This window comes from Lonchura striata, chromosome 13 (genome assembly GCF_046129695.1).
Source record: "Lonchura striata isolate bLonStr1 chromosome 13, bLonStr1.mat, whole genome shotgun sequence".
Lineage (NCBI taxonomy): Eukaryota > Metazoa > Chordata > Aves > Passeriformes > Estrildidae > Lonchura > Lonchura striata.
Window position 1 is genome coordinate 4,056,099 of NC_134615.1, and position 14,730 is coordinate 4,070,828.

The 14,730-nt window shown below is 40.6% G+C and overlaps 1 protein-coding gene across 1 annotated transcript; it reads right to left on the minus strand.

Annotated features, from left to right (window-relative positions):
- Positions 1 to 721: 721 nt before the first annotated feature.
- NAE1 (NEDD8 activating enzyme E1 subunit 1) lies at positions 722 to 14,407 on the minus strand. The gene is made up of 20 exons (XM_021548758.3): positions 14,313 to 14,407; positions 12,362 to 12,465; positions 12,210 to 12,270; positions 11,279 to 11,309; positions 10,588 to 10,659; positions 10,229 to 10,308; positions 9,582 to 9,691; positions 9,136 to 9,245; positions 8,478 to 8,540; positions 8,180 to 8,243; positions 6,989 to 7,080; positions 5,690 to 5,749; positions 5,469 to 5,602; positions 5,252 to 5,327; positions 4,961 to 5,000; positions 3,931 to 4,017; positions 2,946 to 3,038; positions 2,072 to 2,186; positions 1,947 to 1,996; positions 722 to 984 (listed from the first exon to the last, which is right to left on the minus strand). Exons 1-20 carry the CDS (start codon positions 14,357 to 14,359, stop codon positions 875 to 877), a joined length of 1,599 nt encoding a protein of 532 aa, XP_021404433.2. The 5' UTR covers positions 14,360 to 14,407; the 3' UTR covers positions 722 to 874.
- Positions 14,408 to 14,730: the final 323 nt, after the last annotated feature.

The following is a 14,730-nucleotide window of genomic DNA, read 5'->3' on the forward strand; positions in this document are numbered from 1 at the left end:
GGCTGGTGACCTGCAGGATGTGCCACTTGGCCTTGTGGAACCTCACGCCCTTGTCCTTGGCCCATTGATCGAGTCTGTCCAAGTCTCACTGCAGAGTCTTCGTGTCCTCCAGCAGATCCACACTCCCACCAACTGAGCATCTGCAAATTTACTGAGGGTGCTCTCAATCCCCACCCCCAGTTCATCAATAAAGATGTTAACCAGGATCAGCCCCAAAACTGGAGAACACATTTCAGTGCAGCTCAATTTGCATACTCTGCAGTTGGAGGCTGCAATGCCCCCACAACAGAAAGAGCTGCCATCCCTTGGCATTGGCCACACCCACCGGTGCAGGAAAAAAACCTTTTACTAGGTGAATATGGCTGACAGAACTGAGCTTTCAGGCACACACTCCCTTTCCCTAATGACCCTGAACTCATTGAAAGGTATTTCACCTTCCAGCTCTTTGCACCATTGGATCCTCAGACCATCAGAGCTCCACCAGCCTCTCTCATCCTTTGCGCCTTCTCCCCACTCAAGCTGATGAGCAGCTTTTATAAGAAAAAATGCAGTTCTACTGCCAACAAGGTGATCCAATTTGTAAATGCAACTTACCCTGCCAAAAACAGCTACTGCCTTTTTCTTTCAGACGTGAGCCAAAAATTCTAGAATTTAAAAAATTGTCATGATATAGTATGATTTTATTTGTCCTAAAGAAACAACAACGACAAAAAGAAGATAATTATACATAAAGGAACTTTAATTGGCAAGTAATACAGGACAGAACAGTCCGGTCAATGGCAGAACACCAAAGTATTTACAGAACTGTAAATACTGTAAAAACTGTAAATTCAGCAGCAGCAGCACCTGAAGGCATCAAATTCAAGAGCTTATCCTACAGCTGGAAAGTTGCTGAAGTCTGTGACATTCCACTGTAAATAAAGGTGTTATTAAAAATTACGAACTGCCCTGTAATGACTTTGATAACTTCCTGTGCAGCAGCTCCTGCAAAAGAGAAGAAAAAACAGAAGGCAGTTAGCAGGTCATATTTAAACAACAGTAAAAAAATGCTACTTATCTATAAGTCCCTAGACTGGAATTATTTCAGAAGTGCCTGATAAATCTCCTAGGAGCCCTTCAGTACTTCCCATTATAAAAGATCAGGAAACTGCTACTTCAAAAGTTAGTTTTGCATACACTTTTTCTCCATGTACAGACACACAGAGTAAAAATGGGCGAGCACACAGACCCATGCAAGTTGCGACCCCTCTCATCTGAGACGCTGAATAAAAAAAAAACAAAACTTAACTGCAAAATAAACTGAAGGAAGGGTCACTTCAGTGTGATCCCTCAGAGTTTTCCTGTAGTAAGAAACATTTTGTAACTTCTCCAGAAATTACCTTTATGTATATCAAATTTTGGTTTATCAGAAAAAAAATTCTTAAATATGCAGAATATGTAGTACATAATTATCTTCAGCACTGCATGCAGCCAAATAAAAAAAAGTAAGTGAATTGATATATCAATTTTGGTCATCCATTAAAATATACTAGCAGGTTGAATGAAGGTAAGAATCCAAGGCTACTTATATTTCATAGATCTTTAATATAAGTGTACTATGTTAAAAGAAGATATGTACTGCACTAATTTTAAAATTACTATAATTATCACTTTCCTTTAAAATAAATTAAGCCTCTTTCCATCATTTCATTTAACACACTTTTAAGCTTGAAGAGCTGATGTATTGCAATTGTTTTTGAAGTTTATTTATTCACTGATTATAACGCTTGCTGCACTCACTCTATATGTACTTTAAGAGGAGGATTTGCCCTACTGCCCTACAGCCCACAGGCTGTGACTGCAGCCTGTGATTGCAGCCTTTGCTCTGAGAGTCCAGAGTAATTAAGGCAGCAGAGCTGTGGCTCAGCAGGCTGCTGTTTGTGTGGCCCTGGGAGTGTCACTCTTACCTCCCATGAAGGCAGCAACAGCGTGAGGCTCGGCAGCTCCATAGCGACAACTGCACAGGAAAGGAACAGTCACAAAGTGCCTGGCAGTTTTACCAACAAAGCCACACCTCAACAACAACACTTACAACTCGTGCACATAGTCATCTTTCACCACTACAGACAACCCATGTTCCTGAAGGAAACCAGTAAGGCATGATTTTAACTTTCCAATATCATCTTCCACCTGGTAGTTGTAGACACCTGGAAAATAAATCAACAGTTTCATCACACAACTGTAACATCACAGTCAAAGCTAATGGGTTTAAATGGCAGCCTAAATATTTTTTTTCCTAAAGTTTCTAAGCCAATTACTGTGTTATTAGTACTAGGCTAATAATAATTGAATATTCTGTTGATACTTCTCATGATAGACAAATTATTGCATAGCTGAACTGATTCATAGTACATTACAACCTATGAATGATACCAATTCAGATAAATTCCTTAAGTTCCCGAAGAGAAAAAACCTCTAATTTTCACATTCCTAAAGCTGTATTACTACAAAAAAAAAAAACAGAACTAATGTTTTTGCAGTTTATAACTTGAGCCACGGTAACTATTGGACCTTTGTAGTAGATAGGGACAGGCGAACGGAAGATCTCGGGATGTGATGGAAAGAAAGACCCCCTTCCCCTCTCCTCCTGCAGCACGTTATCTATTACCCCAAAGAATGTAACCACACCTAACCCAGTAGTTTTCCACTCCTGACTAACCCTAGAGACCCTACCAAACCCCCCTGACGTAGCAAAGTCCCCCAAGACTATTTAAACCCATGAGATAAGATAATAAACGCTTTTCGACCGTCCACCACACTGGTGTCAGCGTCTGTTGTTAGCCCGAGTAGCCCGGGCGAAACCAGGCTGCCGTACTGTTCCTTGCAACCAGGTCGCCTTGCCTTCCCTGAAGGCAACAGACCTTCATATTTCTTTTGATGATGTGAAGTAACTGGTATTAACATACCTGGGTATCTGCCATGCTGCTTGTAAAACCTATTGACAGCCCTCAGCATCAAGTACAGCACTATTTCACTGTCTGTGTTATCCATATGGGAAACTGAAAACAGCAAGAGAACTGATTAGCTGGTGCAGATGGGATGGAAAAAGCAAGGTTTTGAATTCCCTGAAAACAAATGGTAAAATCTGGTGTAGAAAGAAACCTTAATGAATACAACCTGTGACAGAATCTTAATCAAACAGCTGTCAGATACACAATTTTGCCTCCAAAGTTTATGACAAAACCATATTTCGTGCATTTAATATAAACTATTCAGAGAAGAAATTCACATTTCAATTCTGGCAACTGCATTAATTTAAATGGGTATTCCTTAGTTATAATTTTATGATTTGAAACACATGCTTTAAGTATCTGTAATTATAAAACAGGTCTTAAATCCCTTATGCCACAGTACAATAGTGTTTGTAATACTAACTGCTACTTATATCCAGGTCAAAAAAAACCCCCAACAAAACAGGGTAAAATAAAAAGCTAAAGCAATATTAAGTAACTAGTTTGTTAGTTCACATCCTAAAGAGATAGGCTGAAAGGGGCCAAGATAATTATTTTAATTTGGTCAGGTTAAAGCACCTTTTCAGCTCTGTCAGAAATAACTGAGCTACAGAAAAGAGAAGCTTGAAAAAAACCAGTGTTTTATTTATAGAGTACTAAAAATAAAATCCACAAGAAAAAAAAGCTGAAACATGCATCAATCTGTAAGGTCGTTTTTGAAATTTCAAAATGAAACTGAATTCAACATTTTAGACCTCAATCTCCACACCTGACATATTCCTTATGCTAGGAATTTAATTTAATTCACCAAAGACTTTGTGATATTCCAAATAATAAAACTGCATGATGGAACAGAACATGTAGCTTACATTTCCTTTTCCTCACCAAACCATTCCAAGTTGGAAATGCAGTGAAGTTTGTGGCAAGCAGCAGTACTTACTGATCGCATCCCTGCTGCAGGAGTTGGGGCTGTGCTCCTCAGCCAGTGAGCGGCAGCGCACCACGTGCAGGAAGGCGGCGTTGCTGCCTGGGCAGGGGGACAAGGAGAGATTGCCCCATCAGTGCCACCTCACTACAGCTCTGTCTCACTGCCCGTGGCACGGGAAAGCTACAACTTAACAGCATTTCATTGAACACTTCCCTGTTTCTTCTCAGCTTGCAGTAATAAAAACCTGTGTAACTACCTTTAGGTCTATGGTCAGGAGAGTTTTAGGGAAATACTTCATGCTCCTGTGGAATCTCCATGTATCTGCCAAGTTAATGTAGCAATTCATTGGTCACAGCCACCAGGTTTCCCTCTTCCAGGCTGCAAATCAACATGGTTCTTTCCATCTTCCACTACATTTAACACTGCCTCACATGTTCTTAATTAATATTTCGCCAGCACAGCCATGAGCTGGAAAAGGTCCATTTCCAGTAACATTGCTATGAACCAACCCAGGGTGCAATTACAACCTAGCACTGCAAAAGGAGCAATTGAGAGGTTTCCAAATGCTTTACCAATGCAGGGCACCACGCTCTTTGCTCTGTGCTTACAGGGGAGCTTTCCAGCTCTGAAGGAGCCTTAGCCAGGCTGCTGCTGGAGGCATGTACACATCCAGGACAGACACAGCCTGAAGTGCCATCAACTGGGTTACAGCTTTTCAGACTACTTCAAGTCTGTAGACTTCACACTCTGAAACCAGTATCCCAGCATGGGCAAGAGGGCTCAGGTACTCATCACAGAAAGCAGAAGGCAGCTGCTCCCTGTTGTTTGCAGTGAAAAGATACATAATTTTAAAGCCAACCTTTACAGACTGACTCCCGAGAGATGCTGAAAATCTGCTACTTCTCCTGAAAATGAGGGATGCAAACCACTTAGTACTTAAAGAAATTCAAATACTGATTTACTAATAACTACATGATAATTCGAAAGTTTTTGATTATTTGATCATTTGCATAAACCCAGAAGAGAATCCAAGCATACTCACAGAACAATTTCAATTCTCTCTCTGAAATAGACTCAGGTGCCTAAAAGAGAGAATATACTCATTCCAGTACACACAATAGCCAGAGAATTCCTGCTTTCACATATATAGTAATATATTTATTGTGAAATAACTAGTTACTAATGTACCAAAAAAAAAAACTGTCTTAAAATCGTAAAGAGTATATCCCTGTATGTATTTTACTTTTATATGATCAAACCAAATTCATAAATAAAGCAAATACCTCACAGATACTTAGTTCCATTAAAAGAATGGCCATAGGTTTGCACTCACCTTGCCCAGGGACTGTAACAATTTAGCAGCATGACTCCCCACAGCAGCAATATCCTTCTTTGCTTTCTCACGGTATCTGGTAATAATGAAGAAGCAAATTACAGCAGAAAGCCATCCACTCCACATTGAGGGCAATCTTTTTTTTGTTTCACATTATAAAGACAAAATACAAGCCACATGAATGGTAGCGAGCTCTCTCAAGGAGTTGTCTACTTACACATTTTGCAATTTGATGAATTTATTGGAGTCTGCCATCATATCAGGAATGGTGCCTCGGACAGGCAAGCTTCCTTGCCCTTCATTTGCCACAAATTCTTTTAAAGCTCGAACCAAAATCCAGAAGGAAGATGACTACAAGTGCACAAGAGACAGTCATGTACACAGATGTTATTTACAATGCTTTTTCTACAGTTAAATCTTACCCTTAACTATTCATACCTGCTCCGTGAGTTTTAAGCAGCAGTCATCATTAAAAAGTTCTTCAATGCCTCTTGGAATCTATGAAAATAAATAATTTTGTAATTCCTTTTGATTTCTTGAATTTTCTCATCACTCACTACATAGGTGAGCCAACTCCAAGCGATCTCAGAGTTTCACAGCAAATCTCCCCTGAACCCTGTACAGTCAGTGCTGCTCAGACATATTTCAAATGGCAGCCCTACCCAAGAGCAAAGCAATGCTTCTGAGCAAGACCAATGTGACAAACAAAATCTCACCTGACTTCCATCTTTGATGGAGAAGATTTAAAGAACTGCAGCAGCAACTGCCCACCCTGCCTGCTGGGGCAGAGCAGCCGAAAAGCCAGAGAAGGGGGCTACAAAAGTCAGTGTTTTAGTCAGAATCCTGAACTGCTGAAGGCCAGTTTGGTACATAAACTCAAATAAATATTATTATCCTGGGCCATATCTTGTGGTGGCTTGGACGACAGCACTAAGTTTTACCTGCTGTTTTCTTGGGAGACTTAACATGACCATCCCAGCAAGGATCAGCACAGTTCAAAACAAAAAAAAAACATAATCTAGGAAGAATCACAGAATGTGCTTTTGCTCTATGTGCTTTTGCCCTATGTAGCCTTTGCAGTTTACCCCAGATGAGAAACTATAGAAATCAGAGCTTAATTTTACACCATGAGTTACGAGGTCAGGATTATTTAAGAAACAATGAAAAATCACTTCTAATGCTCTTAAGCTTGACCAGTTTATTAAGTGAATTTTGTAGTAAGTTTCTTCAAGAGGAAAGAAGTGAATTTCTTTTATCAAGAGTCCCATGCAGCCCTTCAGTTCTACAGAGAATAACTACTACAGCCCCTGGCTTCTGTACAGCACAATTTCAGTAACTGCTCTCAGTCTCTCTCACACCAATGTATTTAAATCAGCATCAGTCACACCTCTCGTACCCAGCATTTCACAGAGTTTTTTACAGACTGAACTGTAGAAGTCAGACAAGAACTCACTGATGCACTCTGGTTGCTGACTCATTCTAGACTTGAATTTAAGTCTGAAGGGAAATGCAGATTTCTTGCAAGGGCAAGGGAGTAAGAGAATTTCCATAAGCTGCATCTCCAGCTAGTCTAGGTCTACTTAACTATGCAATTTCAGTTCTAACATTGTACTAATCCTGTTTTAGCTAAATATAAGTGTTACAAATGGAATTTCTGTCCTAAAACTGAATAATATATTCTGAAAAAATGAAGCAGTTGAAATTGCTTCAATTTTATCACAGAAATGTTTATTTTACCTCTGTACGATTTAATGCTGTATTCACATTTTTTATAGCTTCCTCAAAGTTTTCCTCATCTTCTGGGGCGCCATTGTCATTCTTTAAGATACCTTATTGAAAAACAAAAATTAAAATGCATAACTGTTTGAATTACATCTCATCATTTATGTCTTACCAAGAGAGAAGACTGGCTTTGGATGTATTTGTGGCATAACAGCTACCACCAAAAAAAAAGAAAAATAAATCACAAGAAAAAAAATCAGATGTAATTATAAAGCTAACTTCATCTAAATTCTACATATAATTCATTTTCCTGTGATGTTAAGTAGAAATTACTTAGCACAAAAGCACTGGATTATTTGTGTAAGAAGGATATAATGAAGTTTCATAAGCACTAAATTAACAATTCAACTCTCCTTCCAGTGTCTCCATGCCAGTCATGTTTTGCTGGGGGTTTTCGGATCAAATTTGGCAAACACTTATGCATCCACAGATCAAGCCAGTCCAGGAAAAGGCCTCCATTAAAAATCTGACATAACCAAAGCCAATGACTACGAATCAGATCTGCTCTTTATCACAGCTTGGGGATAAGGACCTCTTCAAATTTGCACACAGGCCATCTTCAAGTGAGGAAATACCATAAATTCAGTCAATGCTGTTTTTATACAATCATTTAAGACAATGCATATAGGTCTTAAAAATGCCACATGAATTTTAGCACCCTAAAAAAGTATTAGACTGAAACCCCTGCAAAATGAAGTAATTCACACACTGGTTACAGCGCAGGCAGTGCTAGAGAACCTGGCCATGCAGAGGTGAATGATAACCAAGTGTCTGATGGGTCAGTGGACACACCAAATACTTGCAGAATAACAATTCAAAAAGAAAAAAAAAAATAAGCCATTTGCTCTCCTCTTTATCACACTTTTAACAGATTTTTCTCTTAAGACCTTTCTCCTACCCAAATCAAAACTTAGCTCCAACACTCTGGATCTTAGGCAGGATAAAACATTGATAACAAATATTTATAAGCAAGTCTGGCATCTTAAGATCCATCTGTACAAAAAATCATTTAGCAGAAGAATCATACAGTATATACCAGCATATATTTCATAAATTAAGCTTGAGAGAACTAAGAATTACTTCTCAGGTACCACCTTGTATCCATTTCTGCCAGCAGGAATAAGGGACCCCTGGGACGTGGATTACCTTGCCGAATCAGTTCCTTGAAGGCTTCTTTCTCTTTGTAATTCTTAGGCAACTGTTCACTTTTCTAAATTTAAAAAACACAAAGAGATTTTTGTCTTTAAAATGCCTACTAGTAAGCTCACTGTGTTTAGTCTGCTGAACTCCAGGAGTCTGTCATTGCTCATACATTCACTTGTATTTCAATTAGTAATCTTTTTTTATGATTCCACCTTGGTTTTTTTATGTTACACACTCTCAAAATAACTAACTGCTTCAGAAAAGACAGACCAATAATAGTAATAATAGTTTTGCAACATACCTCATTGAACCATTTTGTGAGATACTTGGCTACAATCACAATCCATGGGGTATGGCTGTGGTCCTGTAATTGAACAGTTGAGAAATCTTTGTCAGGTTGAGAAAAGATAAAACATGGGAAAAAAATTAAAAACCTATTTTTAATGTAAACTCCAAATATCCTTTCCACCACTCTAAAGACATGGGACATGTTCCAGATTTTGGTTCAGCCAAAATGTTCTTTAACTACTATAAAAGAAATTATCAAATAATTATTATTACTTTACTTAAATAAGGGTGAGCCATGTCTCCAACATTTTTCTGGAGTGGAATTTATGCTATGCATAAACACCCATGGTGCAAAGCTCTGCAACAGTAGGTTAACTATAAAAATTAAAAAACAAATTCCAAAAGAGGATGTGAGGGAGTATTCAATCTAACAAAAGATCAAGTTGTCCAAGAATACTCCTTGCTTCCTAAAACCCCCACCTGCTTAAAATTTAAATAGACTGGAATATTTGGGGCAGAGGTAAAAATAGTTCCTTGTGACTGATTCTAGAGTTGGTTCTGGTCAGATGAGACTTGGCACCAGAGTAATCTGCCAAGAGCCATTTTCACGGGATCCATGCACTGTATATCTGCATCTGTCCTGGGGAACACAGTGCAAACCACACACCAACCTTTTTCTCCATACGCTCCAAGTCATAATCCTGAACGTGTTCTATCAGTTCTGGAAATGGTTTGTCCAGTCTCAGATCTTCTAACATATTGTCAGGGTGAGATTCAACAACTGTGAAAAAATGACACAACTCATTTCTCAGCTTTATGTCTGGCCTTCAAAACAGAGCTACACAAATACAGGATCACCTACTCCTTTCAGTGCTTGATTCTCAAAGTAAGTGTTCTGTGTAAATCACCCATAATGTCAGGTTAATCCCGAATTTTACTATTTGTTGCAGTCCATAATCCCCACGCATTCCTAAAAGAATGCAAACTGCATAAGACTTAACAAACACTAAATATGTCACAAGATGAAAAAAGACAAACAAAAAACCCCAAAGTGTGATGTAAGTTATTGAAGCTTTAAACCTTCCAGAGAAGTCTTTACCTCAGCAAACCCTCTAACCTGTATGTTCCTTAATCACGACTCTCATGTAACCAACCAGCCCATAGGTCCTGCAGACCAGCAGAGGAATGTTGGAATTCCAGAGAACTTCAGCCAGGCGCAGCAATGTACTGTAAAGATAAACATGCTGTTTCCAGATCTACAGAAGACAGCAATTAACTATAAAGTTAACTCCTGCACCAGTTACTCTGTGGAAGAGTCCTCTCAGAAAACTTCTCTAGTATCATCATGATCCTAAGCACATAAGGTGATTAATTTAATAAAGGAATTTACAGTGAGTTGGAAAAATATTCATCCATTATCTTACTCATATCTCATTCCACCCTTCCAAATGCTCCAAGTATCAAATAAAAAGCTTTAATGTGTTATGAGACAGAAATAAAGAATTAAATCCATGTACTGCAGAATCCTAAGTTCGAGCAGAGGCAGTTTCCATCAACCACTGGCTGTAATTTTCCTTCACAATGACAGAGTTCTGTTCTGCTTAAGTTTTTCTGCTAAGAAGTGCCTGCGCATAAATGCGCACACACAATACACATACATATATACATATATCTACAAATCTACAAATATATATATATATGTATTTATAAACCTGCTTTCACAACTGAATGAAAACAGGTAATTCAATCTTAGGTAATTCTTACCTTTCTGGTAGTTGTGTTGCAACCACTAAGTTAAACCGATTAAAAAAGGAAGGATCATTGTCTAAAAGCTTTTCTGGACTCTAAAATAGGAGGAAAAACATATGTTAAGGAACACTGAAAATTTCTATGTACAGAACAAGTCTGCTGAATATGAAGTGTTAAGTGTAAGTTATTAAACTGAGGTGAAGTTACAAAATAGCGTTTGAAATACATACAAATGATTTAAGATCATCTTTCTCAAATGTTTTTGTATCCTGAATCTATTTAAGCTGCAACATCACAAAGCAACACAGAGTTGTTATTTCACATTTTTGTCACACTGTATAACACAAACATAGTACTAATTTAGGAACACAAACCTCTTCAACAAAGTTTCCAGAAACATCACTATTCAACTCCTGCAAGAGCTCCGTGGCACTCTGGGCACGATTCTGTTTTGGAGCAATCAAAATGAAATGTAGTTTACACAGTGTAGGAGTACTACATAATGCCACGTGTAACAATGCCAAACCAAGCAACACCAACAAAACAATCCCAAAAAACACCCCACAACAAAGCTCATTATAAGCTAAGGCTCCTTACTCCAAGCCTTGCTCATGTGAAGTAAAAATGCATCCCATAATAGCAGGCACTTCATTTGAGATCATTTTCTGTAATACCGTTTTAAAAAGACATTGTGAGACAACTATTTCCTAATTTCTAGTTTTGTTACAGAATTGCCAGGAGTTATCTATTCTCTGTTTTTGTGATAATTTTTCCCCATTCGCCTCTCTACTCTTAGCTTTACTCCTTCAACCACAATGGTCTTATACCTTATCCTTCCATAGATTTTAACCCTAAATTCTTAATTTTTTTATTCAATCTCACCACAACTGAGTTTATCTTCTCACTTATGAGCAACTAAAAAGTAAACATGGGGAATTTTGTTAAAGAATAAACAGACTTTAACCCATGCACATATGCTTTTAGCATTATTCATAATAACACATTTAAATACTCAACACTTCCGTGCTTTTAATACATGTAAACTGACATTTATTACCTCCTTACCTGACCAATATGGCTTTTTTGTAGAAAGAAACTGAAAAGAAGACAAGGGAGAATTACATGTGAGCTTTTATTCTGAAGAAAAAACAACACTGATGTTGCAGTTTGCTCTGCAGAATACACTGCTAAGTCTCATACGCAACAAACCACTTTCCCCCTTGAATCTGCCTTTTCTCACCACTTCAGAAACTGTTGTATTTTCTTCAGAAAGAGTTTTTTAAGAAAGCTTTTCAATTCCCAAGCCATAGATGTGAAATATAGAACATGCCAAACTTCTCTAGAAGACAGAATCATGCTGCAGGTTCTTTCTCATCAGGCTAATCAAAGACTCACCAGCACTCATTTCCTGATATAATAGAGTATCCTTCCCCCTCACATAACCCCTGTAGGTATCTACATGTACCATAACAAAACTTGATCAAGAATTAGTATTCAAATCATTTTTACAAGCTTTGCAAACATCTTCTTACCTTTTTCCCTGCTGCACTGAGCCTTTCAAAGCTATGAAAGTTAATAAATGTCTAGCAGTCACAGTTGTGCCATGACTAATGAAAATTAAGTCATCTGCACCACCTGAATTAGGGAAAATATACTCAACTACACTGAAACACAAGCACTGTCATAGCTCAAGACTACATCAAACAAGTTAATTTTCAATATTTTTATATGGAGTAGAGCATTGTCCTTATAACCTTGACATGTGAAGCAAACAGACCTGTAAAGTCCAAACCCAGCAAGTAAAATAATTTAGCAGCTAATACCAAAATGACTATGCACACTGTCTGTCACCTACCTCCAAACCCACAGAAGACCTAGAAAAACACAAAGTGGCTTTTAAAAGAATCTTACAGGGCTTCTTAGCAAACATAGAGATGGAACTACCTATGAAACTCTGTCATTCGTCAATTTGTAACTGAAATCAGTAAAAACCTACTTATTTCCAACATCTTCTCCAGAGACTCGATTCCCATCGACAATTGTAAACGAACCAATACCTTTGGGGGGAAAAAACCTCCTATGAATAACTTGGCATCATCAAGCTATCAGATACATCACAAAAAAGAGACAGAAGAAATACCTACTGACCTGGCAGGACCAAGTTTTTGAGTATTTCAGTTCCTGTTGCTGTTGCATTTATCACACAAACATGGGCAGATTCCAATGCTTCTTGGCCATGGTCACCCCACAGTCTGTATTGGGAGGGAGACCGAAAGGCAATCAAGCTATTGAACTTCAGATTGCACAGCCAATATAAACAAATAACAACAACAAAAAAAGACAAATGGAGGGCTGGCCTGCTAGTGCCACTGCTGAGGACCTAAACAGCACTAACCACAATAAACATCCTTAAGGAAACTTACCGTGAAAACTCTGAGACCTTCCAAAGAGAAGTTTCCCTGACATTTAATTTTTTCCAACTTTACACTATATGCATGCACACACCTCTTTTTCTTGGAACATACTTTAACTTTTTAAAAACCAGAATAGGTTAAAGCAGTCCTTGCTCAAATGCCAAACACTGTGTTTTTCCTAACTTTTAAAATAAATAACATAATTTTATATGTATTTTTAAAAATTCCTCATACAAGACACTGAAACACACAGGAGACAGATATCAGTCTTGTTGAGTCTCGTACTTCAGACCCCTAGGAACAGCACTGAGGCTGGGATCAGGCTGGGACAGTCCTGGGTCATATGTCCTGCTGATTTCACTGGGGTGGTAACTCACAGAATTTTTAGGACTGGAAGGGGCCTGTGAAGGTCACCCAGTCCAAGCTCTGCCCAGGCAGGGTCACCTGGAGCAGGTGACACAGGAGTGTGTCCAGATAGGTTTGGAATGTCCCAGAGAGGGAGACTCCACAGCCTCCCTGGGCATCTGCTCCAGGGCTCTGCCCCCTCCAGGCAAACAAGTTCTTCCTCATGTAGGGATGAAATCTTTTGTGTTTTAGTTTAGGAAAACTGCTCTTTATCCTGCTACTGGGCATCACCCAAAAGAGTCTTGCCCCACCCTCTTACACCCACTTTTGAGTATTTCTATGCACTGATGCGATTCCCCTCTCTGTCTTCTCTGGGCTAACCAGGTCCAGCTCCCAGTCTCTCCTCACCAGAGATGCTCCAGACCCCAAATCGTCTTCACGCCCTCCACAGGACTCTCTCCAGTGGCTCCTTGTGGAAACAAAAGAGCCACACTGCAGGCAGACACGCCTGACTCCGGTGCCATTACCCTTCCCTGGTAACTCAGATCTTTACTGCCCTTTCACAGAACCCAAGAATGGATCAGCCTGGAGGGGCCCACAGGGGCTGCTCTGGTGCCACCTCCCTGCTCCAGCAGGGCCAGCCCAGAGCACAGGGCCCAGCAGTGTCCGTGTGGCTCTGCAATGTCCCCAGGAGGAGACTCCACAGCCTCTCTGCTCCACCTGCTCAGGGCTGGCACTGCCCAGGGCAGGAGTTCTGCCTCCTGGGCAGGGGCAGCTCCTGGGCTCAGCCCTGCCCGTGGCTCTGGCCTGCAGAGCAGAGCCTGGCTCCATCTTTTCAGCACATCCCCCTCTATATATTCATATATATAGATATATATGTATATACAAATATACATAATATATTTATACATGTTTATATATTTGTACATTATATACTTGTAAAACAAACATTGTACAAATAACGTATATATCTTATAAAAAACATACAAAAGTACTTATGTAGATACATATATCTATGTATCTCCATCATCCTTAGTGTATATACTTAAGATTATGTATGAATATATATATAGGCCCCTCAATATATACTGTTAATTTCTTGCATATCTACTGTCCGTGTGCCGGCCCCGCCGGTCGGACACAGCTCCGGCTCCCCGCGGCTCCGCCGGGCCCAGCGCGGCCCGGGGGGGTTCCCCGGAGCGACACCGAGCGGGCCCGTGTCCGCCGCGGGCCGCTCCCCGCTCGGTCGGGCGGCGCCGGGCGGTGCCGGGCCGTGCCGGGCGGTGCCGGGCCGTGCCGGGCCGGGCCGGGCCGTGCCGGGCCGTGCCCGCCCGCGGTACCTGAGCTGCCGATCGTAGCGCTGCTCCTTGGGGCCGGGCCGCGCCATGGCCGCCGCTCCCGCCGCGCACGCGCGGGGCGGCTCCTGCCCTGCCCTGCCCTGAGGAGCGGCCCGGGCTGCGGCGGCGGCCGCGGTTCTGCCTCGCTCAGCCCCGGCTTACAGCAGCCCCGGCACTGCGAAGGCTCGAAGCCGGCTCGGTAGCACCTGGAACATTCCCCCTCGCTCGCACCCCCGCCGTGTGCACCAAGGCCGCCCCCGCCCTTCCCTGAGCACCATTTGCCGCCACGTGAGGCCTCAGAGAGAGCGGCACTAAACCCGGCCTTCTCCACATCTAATCATTTAGCCCTAGTAACAGTCACAATAGGACTAAACCTGCCCCCAGCAGCTTTCCTCCACATCTCAACCCAGCCATTCTTTAA